The sequence below is a fragment of the Gouania willdenowi genome, chromosome 19 (assembly GCF_900634775.1).
Source record: "Gouania willdenowi chromosome 19, fGouWil2.1, whole genome shotgun sequence".
In the NCBI taxonomy this organism is placed as follows: Eukaryota; Metazoa; Chordata; class Actinopteri; order Blenniiformes; family Gobiesocidae; genus Gouania; species Gouania willdenowi.
In genome coordinates this window covers 17,009,757-17,036,536 of record NC_041062.1, presented here as the reverse complement: position 1 = coordinate 17,036,536, position 26,780 = coordinate 17,009,757, and the positions used below count along the sequence as shown (strand labels likewise).

At 37.7% G+C, this 26,780-nt stretch overlaps 3 protein-coding genes and 2 long non-coding RNA genes across 6 annotated transcripts in view; 1 reads left to right on the top strand and 4 right to left on the bottom strand.

The window, feature by feature from the left end:
- The window catches only part of spata20 (spermatogenesis associated 20), a 50,852-nt gene extending 45,977 nt beyond the window's left edge, over positions 1 to 4,875 (bottom strand). Inside the window, exons 1-5 of the mRNA XM_028475745.1 lie at positions 4,722 to 4,875; positions 4,493 to 4,636; positions 2,753 to 2,954; positions 2,533 to 2,663; positions 1,678 to 1,782 (exon numbers count right to left, since the gene is read on the bottom strand). Of these exons, the coding sequence (XP_028331546.1) occupies positions 1,678 to 1,782; positions 2,533 to 2,663; positions 2,753 to 2,954; positions 4,493 to 4,636; positions 4,722 to 4,736 (597 nt within the window). The 5' untranslated portion in view covers positions 4,737 to 4,875. The remainder of the gene's footprint in view (positions 1 to 1,677; positions 1,783 to 2,532; positions 2,664 to 2,752; positions 2,955 to 4,492; positions 4,637 to 4,721) is intronic.
- Positions 4,876 to 4,969: 94 nt separating this feature from the next.
- LOC114481195 (uncharacterized) lies at positions 4,970 to 10,436 on the bottom strand. The gene is made up of 3 exons (XR_003676216.1): positions 10,140 to 10,436; positions 5,122 to 5,246; positions 4,970 to 5,034 (listed from the first exon to the last, which is right to left on the bottom strand). It is a non-coding gene; the product is annotated as an uncharacterized LOC114481195 (long non-coding RNA).
- On the top strand, positions 10,101 to 26,429 carry LOC114481196 (uncharacterized). The gene is made up of 3 exons (XR_003676217.1): positions 10,101 to 10,285; positions 11,571 to 11,702; positions 25,738 to 26,429. It is a non-coding gene; the product is annotated as an uncharacterized LOC114481196 (long non-coding RNA).
- On the bottom strand, positions 10,981 to 15,657 carry LOC114481192 (PI-PLC X domain-containing protein 1-like). Of its 2 annotated transcripts, XM_028475752.1 has the most exons (7): positions 15,534 to 15,657; positions 15,319 to 15,435; positions 15,085 to 15,209; positions 14,884 to 15,015; positions 13,071 to 13,238; positions 12,784 to 12,967; positions 10,981 to 11,695 (listed from the first exon to the last, which is right to left on the bottom strand). In XM_028475752.1, exons 2-7 carry the CDS (start codon positions 15,425 to 15,427, stop codon positions 11,442 to 11,444), a joined length of 972 nt encoding a protein of 323 aa, XP_028331553.1. In that variant the 5' UTR covers positions 15,428 to 15,435; positions 15,534 to 15,657; the 3' UTR covers positions 10,981 to 11,441. The 2 variants fall into 2 exon arrangements, with proteins under 2 accessions (XP_028331553.1, XP_028331554.1); XM_028475753.1 differs by lacking the exon at positions 15,534 to 15,657 and having other exon boundaries at positions 15,319 to 15,517.
- The window catches only part of pkd1b (polycystic kidney disease 1b), a 31,391-nt gene continuing 22,993 nt past the window's right edge, over positions 18,383 to 26,780 (bottom strand). The window contains exons 31-41 of the mRNA XM_028475729.1: positions 26,015 to 26,217; positions 25,729 to 25,926; positions 24,835 to 24,989; positions 22,970 to 23,170; positions 22,651 to 22,822; positions 21,276 to 21,458; positions 21,084 to 21,188; positions 20,868 to 21,002; positions 20,588 to 20,790; positions 19,427 to 19,538; positions 18,383 to 19,344 (exon numbers count right to left, since the gene is read on the bottom strand). Coding sequence (XP_028331530.1) covers positions 18,460 to 19,344; positions 19,427 to 19,538; positions 20,588 to 20,790; positions 20,868 to 21,002; positions 21,084 to 21,188; positions 21,276 to 21,458; positions 22,651 to 22,822; positions 22,970 to 23,170; positions 24,835 to 24,989; positions 25,729 to 25,926; positions 26,015 to 26,217 — 2,552 coding nt within the window. The 3' untranslated portion in view covers positions 18,383 to 18,459. The remainder of the gene's footprint in view (positions 19,345 to 19,426; positions 19,539 to 20,587; positions 20,791 to 20,867; positions 21,003 to 21,083; positions 21,189 to 21,275; positions 21,459 to 22,650; positions 22,823 to 22,969; positions 23,171 to 24,834; positions 24,990 to 25,728; positions 25,927 to 26,014; positions 26,218 to 26,780) is intronic.

Here is a 26,780-nt window from a genome sequence, read left to right as displayed (position 1 = left end):
ACAAAATCCCCCCAAATTAAATAAAACATTTCTCAAAAAAGAGAAAAAAATCAAAGAACATTTAAAGCCACACCATGGACTTTTTGACCTAAAGAATTGACCCATATGAGTTATTTTAAATGATTCCTCAGGCTAATATTATATATAGCACTTGACAGTATCAGTGCTCCGAGCGGGGCTTCCCTCTTGAAATACCGACTATGTAAGTTTGGAGGAGACGGACCATCTTTGGCCAGGTCATGTGACCTGGAGAATGTTTCACTTTACAGCAGTCACGTGACCACAAGCTCGTATATATATATAGTTCCCATGTGACGTCACAACATACGAGCATTTCCTGATCCGGCGCCATTGCTGTGGGCAGATGAAACAAGTTTATCCTCTGTTTACAGCCAAAAGAACAATATGGTAGTTTTGTGTTGGCTTAATGGTGCACTAATTGCCGTGATAATTCAGTTAAACGTGGAATCTTTCGTAAGGGAAGTCGGTAAGTTAGATCCATAACTTCGGGATAAGGATTGGCCCTCAAGGTTGGGGTGTGAAGCGGGGCTGGGCTCGTGCCGCGGCTACAGTCTATGGCAGGGGTCTGCAACCTGCGGCTCTGGAGCCTCATGTGGCTGTTTGACTCTTATAAAATGGCTCCCTATTGCTTTGAAAAATATTGAAATAAGTAATTATTTTCTTACAGAAGGTATTAATGATTAATGATTTTGACACCAAATAAAATCACGGTACAATGATTTGTCAACCTAAAAATACATCACATTGTGCAATAACTCTGCCACCTCCTGAAACATCTACAGACCATTAACTTCTCCTACACCTGTGGTTCACCTTAAGTTTTAAATCCATGGTAAGATAACTCAATCAACTAAAAGTCTATTCTGGAAGTAAATATACATTTTAATTGTGTGGAGACAGATTAATTTAACTGCCAACATGCCAGCTAAGTATGCATGCTTTATGTGTGGCAAGAAATTAGCAATTAGCATGAGTTGACTGACATTATGTGTTATCAAATTCAAATTTTTTTTTTAGCCCTACAAATACATTATCTAAAAAATATTCTTTACATAAACATTATTCGATACAATTTTAACTGTACAGAGTTTTACACTATGTTGTCTTCATTAAAAAGTTTTTTTTTGTTTTTTTTTTGGCTCCGGAAGGACTTTAATCCAGGTGAGATGAGGCAAAATGGCTCTTTTGAGAGTAAAGGTCACAAAACACTGGTCTATGGGTTGGAGGCATAGCCACCACCGCCGCCGCACTCTTCTCCCCCTTCTGTTTTAGATGTTTCCCTCTTCCAACACACCTGATTCAAACGATTAACTCATCATCAAGCTCTGCAGAATGTGGCCAGAATGTGACCGGTCTAGCGCCCCGAGTGGCCAAAAGTTACACAGTTATCACTTATTGCTGAGATATTGTAGATGCATTCTATACTTTATGTCCAATCTATAACTGGAAGTGCAAACTTGGGCACATTAATGTTAAAATTGTTTGTTTTCCCGCCTAAAACATGCTACTTACTTGTGATCGAACTGGTCCGTATTTGGCCCCTGAACTAGCTAACAGGTAAGTATACAGTGGGATTATGTCAAAAAAATTGCTTGAGTACCTTGTCGAATAAAGAGGTAAAAACATCCCACTTTAAACAAATGGATAGACACTGACCTGGAACGCTGTAATGTAGGCCACAGCCAGCTGAGCCTGGTCATACAACATCTTCTCAAAGTGAGGAACATGCCACGATGAGTCTGTGGAGTATCGGTGAAAACCCTACGAAGAAAAGTTTGTTTACTCACATCATTTATTTTTTTATTTAACTGCTTAAATCATAACATTAGATCATCAAAATACTAATGAGATGTTGCAAAGCCATTTTTAGCGCAATAGTATTCCCTATACTGCAAAAAATACAAATAAGTGCATGTACGGATTTAATTAATTGCCTTATAAAACAACAAACTTTTCGGAAATTTGCATGATGCAGAAATCACATTGCTGCTTCGTCTAAAACGTAGTGCGTGTGTTTATTCCTTATATATTCACATTAACCTACTGTATTTCACATATTTCACACTGTGATTATTGCAAGAAAACAACAAGATGATGAATATTTCAAAGGAATAAGTGATGTTATAAATATACATAGTTTGGTCAGACCTGAAAGGGTTTTACGATGTGTTTTTACAGGTCTTGTACACTTTGATAATTATTATTCAAATAATAATTCTTTTTTTTTTTGCTTTATTTTTATTTTTTGCTAGTGTTTTAAAAAGTTGTTTGTGTACAGACACTCCTGATGGTTGATGAATTTAAAACACATCCCTACTCTGATTGTAATGGATTTTAAAAATACACTTTATCCTAAAAGTTACATTTATTTGTTATTCATATTTATGTCAGGTCACATTTTCTAGCACTGTTTTCAAAAACTGTATTTTTGAAACAATAAAACCAATCTTACAGTTTATTTTCGACACAAATGTATCATTATTAATAAATCTTCACATAACCAATATGAACCTGTGCCACATGATCATGGATGCCACCCAGTGCCATCATACGCATCGTGTGCAGGACCATCTGCAGTGCCTCGACTCCCTCTGAGGTGCTTCTGTTTACAGACCAGTAGGTCATGAGGAACATCAGATTCACTGCAGATGAAAAAAAAATAATAATTTAAAAAAATGAGAGATTCCATCAGGAACGTTGAGCAGTAAAAACTCTGCAATGTCAACGGTACCTGGTGTGGGGAATTTGGGAGCTTCTCTGAAGCCTCCGTATTCCTCCTCGTATGACTGGACCAGCTGCTGCAAGCAATGGTTGGCAACATCTGGGGCGAGTGGAGGGCTTTCTCCGGGCTTTGCGGTGATGGCTGTGCCCTTCCTCAGAGCTTCTAGGATTCTGTCTCCACTCGACTCCAAAGACGAACGATTATTCTGCCACTGTGCGACACACGGAACGCTTCAAACCAACGTCATAATCGCTTGGGAGACTTTTAGGTATACTTCGCTATAGCTAAAACCAGTGGTTCTCAGCCTTTTCTCTTTTTTTTAATTTTATTTTATTTGCAATTATAACAGACAAACAAACAATATTATATAAAAAAATATATTGGTAACACTTTATATTAAGGTACACCTATTACCCATTGACTAGTTGCTTATTAGCGTGCAAATTAGTAACATATTGGCAGTTAATTAATTAATGGTGAATAGGTGTACCTTAATATAAAGTGTTACCAATATTTTTTTGAATTTAAATTATTGTTTTTGTTTTTTCTCAAACTTTTTATCCCGTGACCCCAAAATAAAAGTTCCAGAGTAGTAGACAATGAAGCAGAGAAGAAGAGCTCTCCTAAGGGGCCTTTACTACCCCTTAAAGAGTGGGGTCACTGATTTCTTTTTCGAGTCACAACTGTTTTTATCCTCTTTCGGTAAAGAAAAAAGGTTTACTTCGGCATCTTTAACTTTTCCTGGGTTGTTTTAACAGCAGTGGTTCTCAACATTTTCAGCCCACGACCCCCAAAATAAAGGTGCCGAGAGAACGGGGACCCCCACTGTAGCTGAAGGTTGGTTGAACACAGACATGAACATTAAAGAACAGTCATGTGGAGACAGGGCCATCTATAAGGGGGAATAAAGGGGAGAGAATTTTGGGGCCCATCATAAAGTCAGCAAAATGATGGTACATTGTTCTATGAATCTGTGATAACCACATTTATTTATTTATCTGCAAAACATTCACTGTTAAACAGGAAGTTTATTATTATTTGCGCCATAGTATATAGTCATCTTAAAGATGTAAATCCTTGTTTATTCAGAAATTAAAATGGGTTAAAAGTGACCAAAAACTGTGAAAAAGATGTTGAAATGGGGTTTTAAAAACCACAAAATTGGTTTAAAGTTGTAAATCAGTGACCAAAAACGGACAGAAAATGTGGTTAAAAAGGATCAAAGCGTCAACAATATTGGCTTAAATGTGGCAGAAAATTAAGGAAGTTAGCGGTAGGTAATGTAATTTAAAAAACTAGGAACAATTACGGTAGTTTAAACTGGCAAATAATGGGCATTACAAATCATGAATGTGGTTAAAATTGCTTAAAAAAAGGCATTAAACAAGTTAAAAGTGACAAAAAACACATTGAAAGAAGCAAAAACATGGCAAGAAAAAGTGATGAAAATGGATTAAAATATGGTGTAGTTGCAGAAAAAGGGTCAAAATAAGCAAAAATCACTCAAATTGTTCAAAAAATATCCCAAGTTTCTTGAAGGCATTTGGCGACCCCCTCTCAGTGTCTAGCGAGCCCAAATGTGGTCCTGACCCCAATGTTGAAAACCCCTGGCTTAAACTACAAAAGACAGGCAAGAAAAAGAAGGAAGTAAATAAAATAGAAAGTTTTAAAACTAATAGGCATAAACATGATAAAGTATTAACTTAAAGGGAAAACACATTCAAGCTAAATATTTGTCATTATTCCAACCTGTTCAATAATTCTCGTGAGGACCGTCTTGAACCCTGGTCTTCTGCCACGGTCTCGAGGAGGGAAATACGTGCCTCCGATGAAAGGTCGGAGGTCAGAGGTCAACCATACACTCATGGGCCAACCTCCTCCTCCACTTGTTGCCTTGGAACATCAGTGAACAACAGAAACGTCACTCGTCATTCATAAAAGTCCTCGCAAAAACCTAAACCCATATTCAGACGCACACCTGCACAAAGGTCATGTAAACCTTGTCCACATCTGGCCGCTCTTCTCTGTCCAGTTTGATGCAGACGTAGTTGTCGCTGAGGAGTTTTCCGATTTCTTCTCCTCAAAAGATTCCCGCTTCCGATGCACGTGACACCGAGTGACATGTTGAGTAACCCACTAAAGGATCACAGAGAGGAAAAATGTTGCACACGCGACCAATTGATTTGCAACGATGTTGTTCTAAAAAAAGTAGAAGCTGCTTCTTGCCTGATAAAAAAATAGGTTTGTCTTCGTTTTTTGCTTTGTCAAATGCCTCCTGTCCCCATGGAAACCTGAAAATCATGACATCAGCGTGAGTAAGAAACACCTTTGGAAACTTATGGGTACAGTATATATTTCTATATTATACGAACACGTACCAGTCTACAGGGTTGTGTGCGTGTTTGGAGCAGGTAGGGCGACCTCTCCTTGGCTAACCTGTTGGTGTGTTTGTGAGGAGATGAACCTTCACCCCCTGATGCCATGGCTCATCAACACTGATGGTCTGGATACAAACAGAATATATTTATATATGTATATTCTACACCCAGGCCTTCACTTGGTCCAGAGCGTATAGAGAGAGATTTGCGACAACGGAACTCCAAAATGCTTGACCGTCACGTGATTCATGGAAAACTGAATTTTGTCCTGGAAGTTAGTGATGGGCAATTCAATCATTGATCCTAGTGACATAACTGGGATTTTGGTCATTTGTTGTCCATAACTGCATTGATTGACAATATTTATACAGTACACCGTCATATGTATGTGTATATACAATATATGTTTATGTAGTTCCATAAATAGTTTTTTTTTCCCCCTAATGTAAATTTGTATAATGATTAGTGTAAACAGCTAGCTTATCTGCATTTTGACGTAGTGTAAGGCCAACATTAATTTGGTTAAAAAATGTGGCAATATGTATTATATACAGCATGTATTGCTTTGAATTTCCTTTTAATTGTGAGTCATTTCGTCTGTTTATGTGGTATTTTCTGTTTTTGTTGTTATTTTGTGAATTTCTTCGAGTCAAGTTGTCTGTTTATTTAAGGGAGCTTAATAATTGATGTCATTATTTAGATTGTTCCATATTCCGACACCATGAACTGAAATGCACCTTTCTGTTCTGAATTTTGTGTTTTTTAATATCTGTATTCCTCACTGTAGAAGCTAGCTTATCTGCTTTTTTGACGTAGTTAAGGCCAACATTAATATGGTTAAAAAAATTGTTAATATGTATTGTATACAGTATGTATTGCTTTTAATTTTCTTTAAAAAAGGGGTCATTAAGAAACACCACACATTAATGGGTTAAGATATGCTGACAATAATAATAATAATAATAACATTCAATTTGATTATTTAAACGTCTTAAAGTTCAAAAGTGCATCACAAACTGTCTCATCTGCTGTAGCTTCAATGCGCTACAATGGTAACCATTGGCGTGAACAGAGTTGTCGCAACTCTTTCTCGATACGGCTCTGCCTTGGTCCTTTTAATGACATGTATGAACATACTGTACATTTGAGCATGTGTTCATGTATGATTCCTTCATTTCAATTGTTTTGATCTTTTTTTTTCCAGACAATTCTTTCTCTCATCATGTTTTATTTAATAAAAAAAAAAAAAAAAACATATCAACTTATGTTTGATTCTTTACCTACATGTCTCGAGATCAGTGGATTTCCACTAACGTTACAACCTCCAGTTGTTAACAAAGCTGAGGAAATACACATTAACTCAATATGGCAGCATTAAAATAAATGGTCCACACCCAATCAGCTTGATTTAAAAAAAAAAAAAAAAAAAAAAAGAGAGAGCGAGAAAAATAACAGAACAAACTAAATAACTTAACATACAGTATATTAAATGAATTTATACGGTGGCTGAGAAGCGCAAAACACATTTACAAATACCACAACACATTTACAAATTATTGCCAAACTTCCACACTGCCACAATAAATTTACAATTTTGAAAACAAATATTCATAATTATTAAAAAAAACAAAAAAACAAATACAAATAGCCGAACACTTTTACAAATGTTGAGACAGATTTACAAAGTGTTTCCATATTTGTTCATTTGTTTTGACCTTTTGTAAACGTGTTGTGGTCATTTGTAAAAGTGTTGCGCGAACTCAACGGAAACGGAGGGGGAATTATTTTCAAAATAAAATACTCCGTATTCAAGGCGGATTGACAGTGACAGATGGAAAACACCGACATTCCGGTACCTCCAGCGGGTCCATTTCAGACTCTATCCGAAAACCAAGCACATCTTTGGACTCGGGAAGGCCAGACCTTTCCGTTGATACCACGTTTGGCCCGATCCGAGCACGTGATCGGAAATAGCCCGATCACGTGGTTTCAGACGCGATCACAATCGGACGTTATCTCCCGATCGGGACTCGGATATATATGTATATTTATTATCATTATAGCGGTGGGCGGTATATCGGTTCATATCAAATACCGGTATATATTTTTGTTATGATGTACATTTTTAATATACCGTCGTACCGGTATATTGATTACACAACGTTACGCTGCGCCGCGTCAGGCCGGAACCTTTTCAATGTTGCACTGTGAAGGTAAACAGTAGCGCTCTGGTTACCATGGTTAAATGGATAAGAAAGCTCTGAAGCTGCAGAACTAGTAGAACATGATGACACAGAAGAAGTTGCGTCAAAAAGAGGAGCCCTGTCTGTCGTTTGGTCAGCAGAACAAGTTGATGCAGAGCGGAGGTGGAGAGTTAGACCCTGGTTCTCACACGTTTGTGAATAAAGGAGTTCAACAGCAGGTAAATCCCCACCACATTTGTTCTGTATTGAATGTACGCTAGTGTGCGCGCGCTCGCGCCAGTGTTTGTGTGATTTGCGTGTGCGCGTGTATGTTTGTGTGTGAGAATAGACCACATGTGTCAAACTCAAATCCAGCCCGAAGGAGAAAGTAAAAATTATAGAGGAAATATGAATTATTGTGTAAATGAAGCTCAACACTCATAGTGCCACGTGATTGCAGTCATATTTAGTGTTGAAAAAACTCAAAATTCTTACAAAATCTTTCATTTTTTTCTCCAATTATTCCATAACATTTCCCTTAATTAAATGGTAATTGCTCACAGGATCTTGGAAATTTAAAGTGAATATACTGTTGGGTCTGCTATTTATCACTTATTGCTAGAATATTGTCGGTTTCTTACATATTTTGTATTTCACGTAGAAGTGCAAACTAGGGCACAATAATGTTGCAAATACTCGTTTTCATGCATAAAATCTGTGGCCCACAAGAGTTCAAACTGCTCCGTATTTGGCCCCTGAACTGAACTGAGTTTGACGCCCCTGGAATAGACCATCCTAAGTCAATCTACTGCAGTATTTCCTATGTCAAGCGCCTACAGCAGGACGTGCAGCTGTGTTCTAAATCAACCTCTATCTGCAGACATCACACACTTTATTTAGTAAGCAGCTAATACGTTACATGCTCTGCACCTGCAATGCCAACAAAATTAAGTTGGGATACTTTTCATCAAGAAAAATATAAATTTCAATCTGTGAAACTAAATGAGGAGAGTTAGCATTAAAGTGCAGTTACTGGCCTTACTTTACAGCACTGTGGCACTTTTATTTTCTTAGTTGTTAATATACTTGTTGGGTATTTTAAGATGAGGCACTATTCATTTTTATATTAGACAATTTTATTTAATATTATTTAATCTGGCACTAAAGTCCAAAGTGAAAATCGTATTTAATTTATTGCTTGATTGCTGAAGCTTGAATGTTAAAATAAGGTGAATAAAATAAATAAGAGACATCCTGGATCTGTTTTCTTTGCTTTTCAATATCTTTTTAACGTATTATAAAAGTATAGGATCAGGACTCAGTATCTGCCAATTCTCGGGGGCAAAAAAAACCTGATCGGGACATCCCTAAGGTGCTGCATAACTAATTTACTAAGAAAAGAAAATACATGATAGGACCATTTCAGTCAAAGACCTGTGACCCAATAACGTAGAGGTGGGCCACTCTTATGACAATAGGGGCCAAAAAAATGTGACCTAAGGGCCACAAATTCATGTCAAAAAACAAAGGGTTTTTTTTTTTTTTTTTTTTTTTTGTGGTCATTTTGTGTGTTTGTTGTGCAATTTAATTGTATTTTGTGGTCTTTTTTTGTTAATTTTTGCTGCTGTTTTGAGCATTTTTTGTCGTTTTGAGTGTTTTGGAAGTCATTTTGAGTATTTCTGTTGTCATTTTCTGTATTTGAAGTAATTCATATATATATATATATTTTTTGTAATGTAATAATTTTAGTCATTTTATGCATATTTGTTGTCATTTTGTAATACTTTTATAAATGTCTCTGTCATGTTACATTACATTTTGTGTACTTTTGTTGTCGAGGGATTTTTTTTGTAATTTTGCATTTACTTTTGAGGCCTGCACAAAATTGTGTGTATGTGGCCCACGGGCTGCCCGTTAAGGGGTCCATGAACGACCATGACCCACCAGTTGAAAACCTGTGATTTAAAACATCCACAGTAATGGAAATTACCTACACAGGTTTGTTATTATCGTAAAATGTTTTGCAGGTACCATAAGCCTCATTGACATTTTATTTTTACTTCTTAATACAGTTATAAAACCAATATTATAATTATCCCTTTATTTCTAAAATGTTGTAAATTATTTGATCTTTATGTCAACATGACAAGTAGCTTTTAATAAACCTATCATTAATTACATTAAACTGATTAACATTAAAAAAAAATTAAAAAAAAGTTTGTTTGCAAAACACCTCAGGAATTATAACCAGTTTAGAAAAGAATAGACTAATGCTAAATGATCATATGTGGCAGGCTCAGAACACCCAATGCCAGGCTCCGTTTAAATTCTACTCAATTTTCATAAATCGAACATTTAATCAAAAATTGTTGCCCGAATTATCATGACGCGATTAAATTACGTTAGAATAAGCCTTATATTTAGTTTCGGGTATAATATTTGTTACATACAAAGCACGTCATTTCATTATTTTCCATTTTTTACGTGGAGTTCAGAAGCTAACTTTCACTATTAGCCTCCGGACCGCTGTTAGCATTGAACCCAATTTAAAAGATTGGTAGAATATTAGAACGAAGTACAATCAAATGTATTTGATAAACAAGCCGAAGTGTAATAGAGGGTGTTTTTAACTTTGACAGTAGATCTTTTTAAGTAATAACATCTCAGGAATGTGTCAAACTGTGGATACCGTCTAACACGTCATGATTTTAATAGGAATTTGGTGCAGCTTCGGAAACACACACACACAGCGTCACTGCTGCGGTCGTTACGTCAGGTGTGTAATGTAAACAATAACAGTTAGCATTAGCTTCATGCTAGTCGTGTGGGCTTTACCTGAGGACTAGGGCCGGCTGTGGGTGAGGACGCAGTAGTAACCTGTCCGAAAGGAGTCCTAACTGCCGACTGTGGCTCTCAGAGCTCCGCTTAGGACTGACGATGAATCTCCAAACAGCCGCCAATGGACAACGCGCAAACTTCAGGTGGTTATTTGTGGACAGGGACCGGTGCCATGCTGCCAGTCTTAGCATTCTAATCCAATTCAATGAATAGCAGCACAACGTGGGCTACTTTGTTGTCTGAGCAGCCCAAACTTCAAGGCAATGCATGCATCGACAGCTACAATACCAGCATATTTACGCACGGTGGCGCTACAAACAAGTAACCGCACAAAATAATGTACACATTTGTATCTAAATGAAAAAAAATAATTCAGTTACTTTAATTATATTCAAACTTAATCATTTTTTTTACAAGGTTAGCAATTTCACAGGAAAGAGAAGGATAAACATTTTCAAAAAACACACACCACAATGTTAATTTCATTTTATTGAGAAAAAAAAAACATCTACATTTTTAAAGTGACAATAACTAGACTGACTACTGAAAAAAATACATGTAAGGTATATCAAAATATATTGATGTTTTATTTAACTAATATATACTAAACTATAATATAATCCAATCAGAACTCATGTGATAATTTGTTCTCATGTATTGATCACATCAAATCTGTGTGTATTTACAAACATTAATACCATCCCATATCAGGTTAATACATGTATTTGAATCTGTTTTTTTTTTTGTTTTTTTTTTTTTTTTTAATTTTAATGTCATTTAATTGACTAAAACTAAACTAGTGACAGACCGATACATCGGCCGGCCGATTTTTGCGTTTTTTACGTGTATCGACATCGGCTGATGCGGGCTGATGCGTTCACCGATCCGCATTATTTACAGAGAGAGCAGAAATATGTATTACTTGTTCTTGTTTTTAATATTTGTTAAATATTTTGTATTTGGTGTTGTTCTACCTCACCTTTGTTAATTTCAATAAATGTTCCTTTTTAAAAAAAATTGAGACTCGTACCATTTGTTATCATTGTGAATTTTTAATGATTGATTGAGTGCGTAATATCGGCTCCAAATATCGGCTCAAAAAAATTGTCAGTTCGTATCGGTCATCGGCTAAGGCTAATGGAAAAAAATCCATATCGGTCCATCCCTAAACTAAACTATAACTGGAATAGTCCTGATGACCTAAATTTGACTAAAGCTATGTTGCATTTTGGTCAAAAGACTGTGACTAAAACCGAATCAAAATATGCTGTCAAAGTTAACACTGACACACAAACGGTTTTAAAATGACACATGTTGTTCTAATACATGTTTCATGTTGAATTCAATAATTGTAGGGACAAAGTTATCGGCGGTAACCAAGTCCGAGGCCACGATGTTCACGGATGTCTTTCTGGATTCCTGTTTCAGCCACTCCAGCAGCTTTGGTAAACTCCTGTGTGTAACGCTGGGGAGGTTGTCAAAAGGGCGAAGGATGTACTTCAGTGCTCTGCTGTCACCTGGAAGTGTGAGGTTCAAGCCGCAAACAAAGAACCCTGTGGGGTAAATTCACTTCATGATTATGTATTTTACTTTGACTTTTTAAATAGCAAGAAGATGTTTACACTGAAATAAACTTCATCTCAAGTTTTCAATGAAAGAACAGTCTTATAGCTGCTGCGCAGCAACAGTCGGGGGTCAGGCAATTTTGGGCAAAACAAGACTGCAGCTGTTAGCGTTTAAAGGCAGATTTCAAATGTATTCATTTATCAAGACAAAAGTCCGAAGATACACATATTGCATCTGAACAGCATGGACATGTTGCCCATTCGTTTTGAACAATTATTTATTGGCTGCATAAGTTGAAAAACTGATCTTTAAAAATGCAATTTTTGCATTGACTTAAATTGTTCACAGGAGAGTGAAATTTAAAATACTGTTTAAAAAAAAAAAAAAAAAGTAAAATACATATATAGTTTCCAAAAATTACCTACAATGACTCAAACATTTAGTAATTTTTTAATTAATATTGAACATGTATTTTGCAAGTAAAGTTTACAACAGCAATTCTCAACTGGTGGGTTGGGACCCAAAAGTGGGTCGTGGACCTATATTGAGTGGGTCAAAAGTACATAAATACTTAATGTCTTTCATGTTGGATTTGCCTTTTATTTTGAAAGAAACTTTTTTTTGGCAGGCATGGTGTGAACTGCATGTTGCACAGGAAAGTATATAGATTTATGATTTAAAAAATATTTTTCTAAAATTAAATTTGGTTGGTTGAATTCTAAAGTGGGTCGCCACTAAATGACTGTGGAAAAATGTGGGTCCCAGGGTTAGACCAGTTGAGAACCCCTGGTTTACAACACAGTTTATAGACAAACATTTTGATCATAAATTATTATCAATTTTTGATAAATCTAAATTTCATGTGAATCTTTTGTGTAGAGAAGAGATTGAAGATGTGCTCTAGCAGGATTGGCGTCAAATAAGCAAACAATGTGGGAGGAGAAAGGTTTAATAATTGATGGACTTTATAATCTTGCTGAAAGTTGGAAATCTGTACCACATTTGGTTGATTAGTTAATTTTCAAAAAAAATTGGAAGAAGAAGAAGAACCATTGAGGTTTTGCTGTAAACTTACATTTAGATGGTCTTTCCTTCTGCAGTGCTTGATCCAGTCTTGATTCAACTTTAATGGGGTCCATGCTATCACCATAGTAGTATGGTATTTTACCCCATATCTCCGGATGTTGGCTTGTTGGGTAATCATATGAAACTATGACATTTTTATTCTGATCCCAGCAGCTTTTCAAGGTCAGTGAGCTCTAGAATCATCAAACATACTCAGTTATGGGAAGAGTGCTATTTGATGAGGTCTATTATGTCTTGAGATGTTAAGAAACATAAGTGAGAAGAGGCAGGCTTTACTGATGTATTGACGAGCTTGGTTCCAAACAGGGTCTTGATGAAGCTGATAAGATGGTCATGGAGTTTCCCTTTAATCTGACTGTCAAAGCCTTCAAAGTGGGAAAAGGACAGGATAAGGATCTCCTTTGGATGCATTGAAGCCCAGTCGTTGATGTTCCTGAGAGCAGTCTGAACACAACGACACAGAAAACTATTTGCTTATTATCTGCACTGTAAAAAAAAAAAGTTTGGAGAATTGATGGAAAAATACTGGCAGCTGCTGTTGCCAGTATTTCACCAGTTTAAATTACAGTGACATCGTAGACGACATTATGGTACACTGTAGAAAAAATGAATGTATAATTTATTGTCAAATACTGGCACCTGTGGATGGCAAAAATTCACCCAAAAACTTTGGTTGCCTTATGGTGGTTTCTTACCGGGGGTTTCCACTGGATACGTCTCCGCCGCACCACGGCACCGATCCGTTTTTTCCCCGCTGTCCCGCCATCCGGTAATCCCCACCGGTTGCGTTTTGAGTGCGCCACGGTGCGCTCCGGTTGGACGACTGTGACGTCACGAGACAGAGCAGTTCTCACGATATTTATATATTTGCGCGAGAACGCAGTTAACTGTATGTGTTCTAAACGCAACAATGAACAGATAAACAGCTCAGTGTTCCTAATGAAGGAGTACAAGAAGGTTGGACTCTCTGGATTTGTCATAGCTACATTTTTTAGCAACAGCCAACAGAGAAGAGATAAAACTGCACCAATAAAACATGAACTAAATCAAAGTTGCTGCAGTTACAGTATGAGAGGAAGCAATACAGTGAATGTGATTTTGTTTTTACACATTATGACGTTTTTAGCCCTGCGTATATCTGGTGGAGGGCACCGGACTACCGCAACTGGGAAGGAGCAGACACGCACCGCAGCGGACCCGGTGGAAATGAACACATAGACTGAAGTGGAAACCTATCAATGGCGGTGACGTAACGCAGCAGAGCCGTTTAGTTCCGGACTCGATCCGCTGTTTAGTTCCAGACTCGATTCGAATGGGAGGAGGACAGGTGATAATTTTATCACCTGAGTTTGGCTTAATAGTGCTCAGAAACTTCTGCCTTTTTTGTTTATTCTTTCACAGCATTCAACAATGGAGCAGCAATAAGTTGCCGTGGTTTTGGTGGATTAAATGCCCTATTTTGTGCTTTCGCCAGCTCTACTAACCACCCACAACGACGATACTTCTGAATTGCTCTCAGCTTCGATTGGAAACGCTCCAAAACCGGCAGAAACAACCTCTCTAGAATTCACCTGTTGGATCCGCTCTAAACTTTGTTTGTGTGTTGGAGGAAAACACATCCTAGCGCATTTTAAACTCTCTACGATGCGTCGGCGTGAATAATTCAATTCAACTTTATTTATATAGCGCAAATTACAACAAAGTCATGTCAAAGCGCTTAACAAAATATAGAGTCCATAGTAAGAAAGAAAGGACCCATCAAGATCCACATGAACAATACATCCTGAAGAAATACAATTATTTCAATTCACTATCATGACGTTTTAAATAATCAGTTTGTTGATTACTTGGGTAAACATGACACAAACATGAACACACACATTGTTGTCAGATTTTACTGATAAAAGTGATGCTCCTTAATTCAACAACTCAATTTAAATTTTTTCTTCATTTCATGTTAAGGCTTTGACCTGATGCACTTTTTGGCAAGAAACAAAGGTTCAGTTTCCTCGTCTTTCCATGTTCCCATTTCTAGTTTTTCCCTTTGTGTTGATTATAGAATGCTGTACTATAGAGCAGAGTCTCTTACCTCTACGTCTGTGCGCGTGTACAGCCCATGGTAAAAGTAAAGCCGAGTGGGGATTGGATCTTTTGGCTTCCGGGCAATTCTTAGGTCGAAGTAGCGAGCCCCTGCATCAAGCTGCTTTGTGATGGGCTCCTCCTGTGATATAAGGCAAAACTATTCAAAAACTTTGATTTTTGCTGAAATAAACATACTAACTCTCCTCACCTGAGTAATCGCCCAGCTTTTAATTATTTTACGCACACAATAAATCTTGCTGAATTTTTTCAGTCCATCAGGCTCGATTATTGAGGAGTTTATGTCCAGATCGTAACTCATGGAGTCATGGCTTCCTATTCAGTACAGATGAGTAAATTGGTGAGTGGAATCCAGCTCTTCAACTTTGTTGTATTATAAATGTGTGTAAAAAAAAAAAAAAAAAAACCTCTATGAAGTGCGTACCTGGTAAAGCCAGTTCAAAGAGAGGAAGGGAATGAAGCTCCGTCGGTAGTTGCGACATCCAGTCAGTATTCAAGATGGCTTCTCCTTCATTGGCGTTTCCTGAATTCATGTTTTATCCTAAACAACACATTAACATCATAACATTGACATATTCAGCTATTAGGAAATAGTGAAGCTCCAGCATTGGGCTAAAAAGTTACAGAACAAACACATACTGTGTCAATGTAAGCTCCTTTAGCTGCAGTATCCACGTTGCCTTTGAGTCGTACAGCACCGAGGTAGACCTGTAAAACCTGAATTTGCTGTTATTCAGGTTCTACCACCTGCACTGCTGTGGTATGACGCAGTTTCAGTTTACAAATAATAAAAATTATAATAAGCTGCCTTGTTTTCCGACTACATTTTCAACCGTGTACTATCAATGTTGAACAAAAACAACAATAATGTACTCTGTGTTGGGGAGTAACGGATTACATGTAGCCATACGCAGAGTTTGCGGGGGGGGGGCATTGCCCCCCTTCGTGATCAAAAGTTTTCATATAAGTTTTCCCAAATTCATTCGAAAAAATGTATTTCTTAATATCATTGTTACGGCTGATGCCTCAAGGCCTGTCAGCCTGCCCTTCTTCCTCTCTCCTAACACACCTGACTCATATCAGCTATCAGGGAGGAGAGGGAGGAGGAGCTGTATAAAGGGCTGAGAGGACCAGAAGGAGGGGGGCACAACAACTGACCAGCAGCAGACGTAAGGAGAGTTCTTCACCTCCCCACTGGAGATGTTTGTTATTTTAGTTTGGACTAGAGATTTCTGGTAGTCCCGTTTTTGTCTTTAGGTAGTTTTAGTCTTTTGTATGTTTTTGTAGTTTAGAAGGTGAACGCTGGGACGACGGCCCTGTTTAGGGTTGGCCCAGTGTCCTCCCAACTTTTGTTCAGTTTGGCCAGGGTCTCCAGTCCCTTTTAGTTTGTTCTGTTGCTACTTTTAGGATTTTGTTAATTAATACTTTTGATAAACCTTTGATTAGTGTGTGGCGTCTTGTTTATGTTGCGGCCCCTCAAGCCTTGACATGACATCCTAGAGGGGGTCATAACAATCATTTACATTATATTCAAATATTTAAGTGCCAAAAACACAGTGACTAGGAAATGATAAAAATGGTGATATAAAATTCAAAGGTTCACAAAATAAAATGAACTAAAAAAAGTTTTAAAGGACCACTGTAGCTGATGACATTTGACCCTGCCTCTTCCCGTACCAGCTCAGAGCTTTTTTTGTTTACAACATGGCGGACACCGCGGGCACTCCGTAGTTTTATTAGTCTGTTGTTTGTAGTGATGCACCAAGAAAACAAGCTGACTGGAACAGAGAATGAGCAAACCTCGCGTTGAGGGCACACTTGTCTGGATATAAAGCGGTGTTGTGGCAATCTACTCGCCCTCCTCCCCCGCAACTTTTAAAAGCTTTTAATCCATATGGTTCCTTTTATTCTATCCCACCTGTTGTCTAACTTAGTGATTTACAATTGCCAGCATGTCTATCCCTCCATGTTAAAGTGCATCTCTCATATTAAAGCACATTTATCGAGCAAAAATCTCAAACTCTGCTTTACGTAATCATATTACAAAATATGAGCGTAATCCGTTACTGTTTAAATGGTTAGCAATCGGATTACAGGTACATTAAAATCAATGGCTTACACAAAGTTACTTCTCAGTTTCGTTTATTTATTCACTCAACATGGCAACACAATACGTTTCCCAGTAGCCCCAATGTAAAAAAGAAAAAAAAAACAGTTTGCGTCTGTCATGAGCAACGGGGTTCCATAGGAGGAGGGGCTGGAGCCAGAGCCGGTAAGAAAGCGTTTGTTGTGTGGTCTCTGCAGCACAGAGCAGGGCTATGGATGCTGTGAGATGATGGCTCTATTAAAAACTTCCTCAGTCTGTACATACTTTCCCCTGAAGAGTGACAAAGTTTGACAAACTCTGCGTGTGTGTGTGTGTGTGTCTGCGTTTCTAATTTTGACATAAATATTTTTAGATGATTTATGCAAATTAAAAAAAAAGAAATTACACAAACACATTTAAAATGAGTTTCAAGTCAGACACAAAATATAGACCGCGTCAAACTGTTTTGATTTGTATTTAATTCAACTTTATTTATACAGCATCAAATGCTACACAAAGTCATCTCAAGGCACTAATTACAAAAAATGTTCATTTAACTTGTTTTGGAGCAATTAATTGTTCAATCTGCCATTTATCATGGAGGACAGTTTATTAAATTAGTACTGAGCAAATTAAGCACTTCTAGTCAGTGTTTGGAGTAACGGCATTAGGTAACGGCGTTTGTTTTTCAGCAACAGGGTAATCTAACTAATTACTTTTTACGCCATTACAACGGTGTTATCGTTACTGAACGTTACATGTATTGAATAAACTTATCCGAAAGCATCCCCGGCTTCTTACTCAGTTGTTGTGAGGAGGCGGATTAAAAACAAGGTGAGCGATTATGATTGGCTTAGGCGGCGTCATGTTTCATGGTAGCCAATCAGAGCCAGTGTTTTTACACATGCCAGCAAGAGGAGGCGGGTTAAAAACAAGGTGAGCGATGACGATTGGCTAAGGCGACGTGCCAGCACACGTGACACACACTCTACAGATTTGATGAAGCAGCAGAGATGGTGAGCGTGGAGCAGTCTGATGAAAAGCTGTCATTTTTAAGGTGGCGATACAAACGCTACTTTAAATTAATTATGGTCAAAGGCAAGAACGTGCATGTGAAGTGTACATTATATCCAGGAGTGAAGACTTCGTCGACATCCGTTGTAAGCAACTCATATTTAATGAAACACCTCACAACGACACACGCATCTAAAAAATCTGAATTTTTTGACATATAGCAACTTTTTTTTTTTTTTTAACAGTAACGCAAATCGCTACTTTCCTTGGTAATGAGTTACTTTTATTATAGAGTAATTCAGTTACTAACTCCGTTACTTTTTGGAACAAGTAGTGAGTAACTATAACTAATTACTTTTTTAAAGTAACGTTCCCAACACTGCTTCTAGTTAAACCTTGTGTTTCCAACCAGGGATTACGTTTCTTATAAAATAAGTAGCATCAGTTTGATCACATTTTGAAGACTTAAGCAGTTTCCGGTTCTTCTGAGATCCAAGCCTTTCTCTTCACTGGAACTCCACCACTGATGTTTCCTCTTGCTCCCTCCTCACTTCTGGGCCGAGCATTTGTTAATGCCTGGTTTTCTGCTTGGTTTCTGAATGAAGCAACACCCATGAACTGTGATGCCCTTTGAGTAGCATCTGCAGAATGAGAGCTTCCAGAATGCCACGCCCGCCTTCTGGGAACCCGGGTTAATGAGGGAGAACCCGCATAGAATCGACCCACTGCAGGTGTGAGTTTGGCAGCCTCAGAGATTGCTTCACTGGATTGCACAGATTCAGATTCAGAGTAAGAGCTACGCTTACGAGGGAAGCTGCAACGTGATGCGGAAGACGACTGTGACATGGAGGAAATTAAAGCAAATGAAGACGGAAGAGAGACTCTTGACCTGGGGCTGAGAAAACTCATCTTCCTTTTTCTAACCTCTCTTGACACTAGTGTGTCATTCGTTTTCTTCGGATAGATTAACTCTCCCAATACTACTTGTCCTTCTGTTTCCTTCTTTTTACACATTTTGCTTCTCCTGGCCTGAGCATGCTCTAGTTTTACCTCCAGGTCATAAATGTCCTCAGTTATCTGGTTGACCCTGTCAAAACGAGACAAAAGGGCAGTGACACAGGGCATCAGGCTGTCCAGGTAGGGCTGAACTTGGAATCCAGACTCAGACCCTGTAGTATCTTCAGATGTAACCGAAAGAGCTGATGATGAAGGGCGTGGAGAGGAGATTGAGGAGGACAAAGAAGGTGAGTGGAAGGTTGGAAGGTTGGAAGACAACGTAGAGAGGTGCGAGTCCTGGGAAGACCTTGAAGGAGGGATGCCCATGCCTTCGAACTTTACTCGATGTCTGAACTAAAAAAGAAAAGGAGCATACGCTGTCAGGAACATCATTTGGTGATGAAGATTGTCCAGTGTAAAGTAAACGTTTTCCTACCTGTTTTGCCTTGGTGAGTCCCATCCACAGCTTCAGTCTCCTCATGTAGAACTCCCCCATTTCATAGTCTTGGGGTTCAATGGAGCAGTGAAACCTCTCAGTCTTCTCTGCTCTTTGGACCGCAAAGATTAAAGACAAAACTTGTCAAGCACCACTGAAAAAAGTTGTAGTGATACTAGATAATCAGATTACTGTATTTAGTAGATTTCTAAATCAGTAGTTTTACATTTTAAATTAATATTTTTTTTTGTTTTAAGATCATCAACATACATTGTGAAACTACAAAAAATGATGCGCCACATCATAATTGAGCAATCAGATTAAACATAATGCACCAAGCTAAACAGCATTGAATGCAAGTTAATTTCTCAGTTTTAGGGTTCATAAATGTAGCTACACTTAGAGCCTGTGATTTTTTTTTTAGTTTTGAATTGAATTTATTGAAGTGTTATTTTATTTTAAAAAGAATTTTACATTTTGACAAACCTTTTATTTCATACAGATGCCTTTGTGGAAAATAAATTAAGTTCCAATTGTGCAAGATTTGCTCTCATCCTTTTTAAGTTTTTACAAGAGACGTTTACTGTATGCAAGGGAACCGTGGCAACATTTATTACCAAAAATAAACATGGGGGGGGTGAAAGTAACTTTTACTTTGAGAACTATTTAATTAAGCTACTTTTTACTTATACTTGAGTATTTTATGTATGACTTTCTTGATCAAGTCACAGTACTTGTACTTGAGTAGGATACATCGGTACTCTTTAAGGCTCAAACATACTCGGGCGGACTGGTTGCCAATTAAATGCAAAGCTCAGATTTTACTACCGCGAGGACTTCTCCGCGTAGTTGGTGTCACACAAAACACTGCTCGGCATTGTATCGACCCGCATTAAATGTAACACCGACCTGCATTTTACCTGCCTGGTAAATCAGAGCAGGAGAGATGAAGACAAGCTTAGAGGAGAGGCTAGCGACACCTTTAAAATATGTCTCAGGAGAACAAGGACTACAGAGAAGTGCTAAGAATCATGGGACATGTAGAATTTGAATGAAAATCACTATTTGGGGGTGTGCCCGAGTATGTAAGCTCTGAAGAGAGCGGATAGTCCATTGTACGCGGGGTCCGCTCGAGTATGTTTGAGTCTTTCTGTTGATTACCTGTAAGTACGAATGAGCAGAGCTCCACACAGTCTAGTCATTAGCCACCCACAGCCTCCCATTAACAGTATCCCATAGAGAGGACCCAGGAAGGGATGGGCCCTGGACAGTCTCCGGAGAACCGTCCGTCCTCGCAGGATGGACACCACTGAGACACCAGCGTCATGTACCGAGAGAAAGCCATCCACCGAGCAGGAAAAAAGCTGAAACAACAGCACTCAATTAAATGCTTCTTTTCATTTCGATCATTTGCTACAAATACACTTTCTTCTTTTAATACCGTGTTTCCGAGGTGAGTGCAGAGTAGCAGCAGCAGGAGTACCAGCACACTCAGAGCCTGCAACTGCCTCCAGGCTTTTTTCACGATTATGCCGATCACCACCCACCTTTGCACAAACTGCAAGGTTCCCAGCAGCTGCAAGACAAGGTGATGAAGGTGGAGAAGGAGCTCATTGATGCCTGGTGTCCAAAAAAATGGGAACACTACAGTATTTACCTTTAAAATAAGTAGAGTGAGCAATAGAGCGGCACACTCAGAGGACCTCTGTGCCAAAAGCGCGACGGTGCAGAAGTTCACAAAGACGTCTGGTTGAGACTTTAGCTATAAACCATACACAGAAAGGGATTAGGGTAACAATTGAAGGCTTACGTTTTCCAACTGTGTTTGTTTTACATTTTCAACCTTCACCTTGAAAACACATGAAGATGCATGAGACAGGAAGCACAGTTGCAGGATCGCCGTTGCTAGTGCCAACAACGCCTGGAGGAGTGTGAACCAGCAATGACCAGTTCTGATATACGGAGCACGCTGGGTAATGATGGCCCACAGCTCCCCAAACATCATCAGGAGGGCAGACAGGAGAAGAAGAATCTGAAAGATGATTAGTTAGTGAATATATACGATACTTTATCTTGTACAACTGATACAAGATACCTGACAAAACCTAAAGCTGCTACCCAAGATCATTTTTATTAGATAAAATTAAACTGTATGTCCCATAAATCAATGAATCGAACATTGTTTAAAAAGAAAAGGAAAAGCTCTAAATTGCTACTTGAAAGTTTGTTCTCCACTGTCCATTGACAGTGTTTTTACTTCATTTTTCTCCAGACAAGGAGGACAGTGATTTGATTCACAGCGATTTTTATATTCCCCTTGATCAGAATTATGTAAAAACACTATTATAAACCCGTCACAAAAATGTCAACAAACTTCCACTTTCTACGTCTTTTTTTTAAAGCAAATGATCTTTGAATGATTATTGGTCAATAAGGTCTATACTATGAATTAATAAAAATGTTTTGTGTCTAGCTGCTTTACAGGAATGAAAGCTATATGTACAAAGCATAGGAAGAGTTTGGCGCATTGCCCCTCTAGTGGTCAAAAGTTTAATTAGTTTTCCCAAATTCATTCAAAAAAATACTATTCTTAATATAATGTACATAATATACAAATATTATAAGTGCCATAAAACACAATGACTGTTTCATTGACCGTTGATTCATTGGTTGGTCTTTTCAAAATACTAGAAAAGTAATTTTTTGGCTCTTGGGTCATGTGACCACCATCTTGCTTTCAAGGCTGCTTCTTCTGTTGCGCAATTCTTCTTTTTCACAATGTTAATGATAAAGCGACACTGCTCCCAGTAGATGATGTTATGGTACTGCAGCAAAAATGAAGCACAAAGCAGCCGTTGGCCTGATTTTATTATGAATTTACAACATTAATTGATGCGTTGACGCAAATTTTTGTAGTCAACATTGTCAATGATGTTACTAATCATTTTTGCATTATGGTAAATGTTACACACATTCGTGGTTGGTGCGAATCTTGAGACGTTCTAGTAAGAATCTCAAACTGTGCCTATGGTACAAAGTAAACAAAGTTTAAATCTTCTCTCAAAGTTTTGATGTTTGCTACCTCAACGTAACTCAAATAGTTAGAATTATTGTCAGTAAAAATCCCAAGTGGGAAGTGGGAACAGAGTCTACGGAAAATGAAGGATGATATATATACAAATATCATGTGAATTATGTATGAAGGACAAAAAATAAAGCATTACCATCAGTATTATTTGAAAGTCTGATCCTGATGAGGGTGAAGGGATGAGGAATGGATGGACGCTGAGAGCAGGAGTGACGTATGGTTGAGTCTTTACTAGTTGTACTGATACACAAATGAAGAGGCCCGACTCTCTGTGGTACAGTGTGTATTTTATAATCACACTTTTGAATCTAGGATGAAAAAAGACAGAAAGGAAGAAAAACCTTTATGTATGTTTTTGTAAACATCCGTCCCATGTAATCCAGAAGAACGGTTATTCTTTTGGCAGACTCCAGAATGATGTGAATGTCTGACAGACACACAGCTTATCCACTTACTGATGTGTTTCCTCTGCTTCTGCTGCTTTGTGCAGCTTTGTGATGAGCTGTTGGGTTGCTCTGCTGTAGTTTCCACGCAGCTCAACACTCAGGCTGCTGTGAGGCAGCGTGCACTGTGGTGATCCCAAAAGACGCAAGCTGGGGTTCTGATAGAGATGTGGCAACAAAGTGTGCCTGAGCCACTGTTCTGTATCTGACCAGCTGCATTAAAACAGAAGGAGATTTATACAATGGTCAGAGCATTTCAAGCTAATCTGCTAATTATCTTTTGGCTATAGAGTCACTTCATGTCATTTCAACAAATTTTCAGGACATCCCATGCATTTTTTTTTCCAATTGTTCTTTTATTATCCAATAGGCATACTGTAAATTTGTAGTTTGATCGGGTTAATTATTTTTGAGATATGGCCAATTTAGTGAAGGGGGGGGGGATGTGTCAATTTTTGCGCATCCTTATTTTTATTTTATTTTCAGCTATATCTTAGGAACTACATCACATATGAAACTGAAAATTGGTATAGTTATACAGCTCCATTTACTCTCAGAATATTAAAAAACAACAACTGATATACACCTTATCTTGTGGATATACCAGCTCCTCAAATTTGGAGAAAGGTTTGTCATGGTTAGGGGCTCAAACATGTTTAGGCCTTCAGTAACTACTTTACATATGCCTCAGCTTCCTGTAATTTTATCAGCTTTAAGCTTTGTACATAGACTGTTCACATCACTAATGATTAGTCAGATATATGCATTGGTTCTTGGATCCGAAAAAATACTTTTTTTTTTTTTTTTTTTTTTTTTTTTACTATTTTTATTGGCTTATAACTGAATGTGGGAATGTAAGAAAAAATCTGATCTCTATTTTAATTAATAGTATAAAGTAGGGATGTAATGATTAATCGCAAGGCAGTTAAAAATCGATTTATAGGTATCACGGTTCATATCGATGCTCTGAAAATTGAATCGCAGTACTTTTTTTAAACAGCAGATGGCGCAGATCTATTTATCCTTTTCTTGCCCAGAAGCGTAGGCGGCAGGCGGAATCTCCTACTACTCTCTTTCTGGCCGCCTTCTACTCTTAAACATGTTCATAAATGATTCCTTACCCCTTTAGCACCGAAAGAATATCTGTAATATTACGTGATTATCTGTTAAAGTCACGTTTTTCTATTAGCTCTGTCTGCTAGCGCGTAGCATCTCTTCTTCACTGCAAGAATACCTGCATGCCAACCGACCACTGGGTTACCAGCGCCCTCTACTGGTCCAAACAAATATCTGATGTAAATACAGTGCAATTACTGTATGAATTAACATCTAATTGTTAAGGCACAAAATACATTTTCAATCGCACTTTTAAAAAGAAAAATAACTATTATGCAGTTTTGCATTGTTTAATGAAAAATATAATAAGCATTGCATCAAAAAACTTTTGTTTATGAAAAGAATATTTATTACGAACACATTTCTCATATTCTACATTTTCTCTTTTTTGGGGTGTTTTTCCTTCAAAATACATCAATCCACAATTAATATTATTAGAGCAATGATCAAACTAAAAGTTTGCAGTGTGCCAATTGAATATTTAAGGAACTATTGGGAAAAAATGTCAAAACATTTATTGTTGAAATAACATGTAATGACCCAGTATCTAAAGTAGCTAGAAGCTATTTGGAGCCCCGACCCAGAGTTTAAGCAAATAGTTGGCCTCGTAGTGGCTTTCATCCTCCAAATTTGGTTAATCAATACTGTACAATGCTATATTAAGTATATATTTCCTAAAATACAATCCGAAAACCTCAATTTTACTTGAATGTCTGCAGGATGTACTTAAATTGATGTTATAGCATGAATGTTGCCCTTACTTTTTGAGCGAGGTGAGATTGGGAGACCCCGGGGGTGCAGTGTGAAGCTGCTGTTTGATAGCAGAGTGCAGCAGCATGGCCTGCCTCTGCTCCACTCTGTCCTGGTAATTCACCATCAGCACCAGCAGCAGGAAAACCAGCTGGCAGACACAGTGCTTATAGGAGAGAGTTAAGGTTACATCTTACAGACAGAACACTCATAATTTAAGACTTAAAAACTGCTTATTGTTGTATGAATAAAAACTGACAATTTCAAACAAACAGGAACCTAAATGACCAAAATTAAAAACTTGAAAAGACAGAAGAATCTCTTTTATGTTTGTATAATAATAATAAGAGCCATCCATTTTCAGACCTGCTTTGTCCTATTTCAGCATTGCGGGGTAATAATAATAATAATAATAATAATAATAATAATAATAATAATAATAATAATAATTTTGATGAAACTGAAATAGAAAAGAAAAACAAGTGAAATTATGGAAATGATCATTTATGCTCAAATTATTACTAAAGATTTAATTAGTTTTGCAAGAGGCAACACAAATGATAAACAATTAATAGAAAATAAATCAGACATGTAAATTAAACAGACAAAAATATATTTAGAAAAAAGAAAATGTCAAATAAATGTGTTTTGATATTTCACAAAAAATATTAAATCTATAGGATTTCATAAAAAAAACATTTGCAGTGTGTGAACAAAAAAGAAAAATTGTATATAAACTGATAGAAATATATAATAAATGTTGAGAATTTGAAAAATAGCAATATTTTAAAAACATCAGCAATGTATATTATGATGTATGAAATAGTCTCTACCATTTCAACTGTCCTTGTGTAATGTAAAATGCAGATGTTTGATTTTTTTATTATAACTGTTCTAATTCTCACCCTCATCAGTGACCGCAGAGCTCGAACCTTGCGAGCTTCCTCTTTGGCCTGAAGTAACCCATAACCACACAGCGGGCGAACCTTTCCGCTTTGATCTTCAAACCCTCTGACCACAGTGGTCTCACGGAACAGCTGCTCCTCCACCTCCGGATCCACCGGCCTCCATATGACGGTGTAGATTAAAGCTTGAGTGCAAACCTGAGAGATCAAGGCAGGGATGCAATTAAAGGACTTATCCAGAGAGGATCTGAGCAGTGGGATAATTGGACCACATGTTTGAACTCACTTTGAGAGGCTCCAGCAACAGAGCAGAGGTGAGAAAGGCAGAGAGTGCTGACGCTAGCCACATAAGTACTATTTTCTTGGAGAAAAACCTGCCATAAAGCCCCACAACCAGCAGACAGGCTAGTAGTAGCAGAGCTACCAGCAGGTAGATTACAGAAAGAGCCCATGGAGGAAGCAGCCACAGGGGCTGACCCCGAGCAACACCTGCACAAAGTCCCAGTTATCTCAAACAGCAGAGGATTCAACAGAAATGCATCAACTAGCACCAAGGTCATGATCCTGTCCCATAGTATTGCTAATCTCTGAACAGAAAGACAAATGTTCTACAGAAAAACCTGACTTGAAACTATTGCAGTGGCTGATGCAGCCCCAACAATATTTTAGCTTAGTTTTTCCATCCATATGTCAAATTCAAGGCCCGGGGGCCAAATTCATTCCTTTGGATCATCCAATTTGGCCCGCAAGAGAAAGTAAAATTGATAGAAAAAACAAAAATCATTGTGTAAATGAAACTTAACAATATTTGTAGATGCTCACAGTTTTCCCGTTGCTTACGTTGCATGATGGCAGTCATTTTAATGTAACTTTTTTATTTTTACTGTTGAAAAAACAAACAATTGTTACAATATCCTATAATTTTCCTCAAATTAGTACATAGCATTTTCCTTACTTAAATAATAATTGGAAACAAAATAAAGGAACTTTAAAGTAAAGACCCTGTTGGAACTGATTTCTGTTACTTCTTGCTTGGATATTGTTGTTTTCTT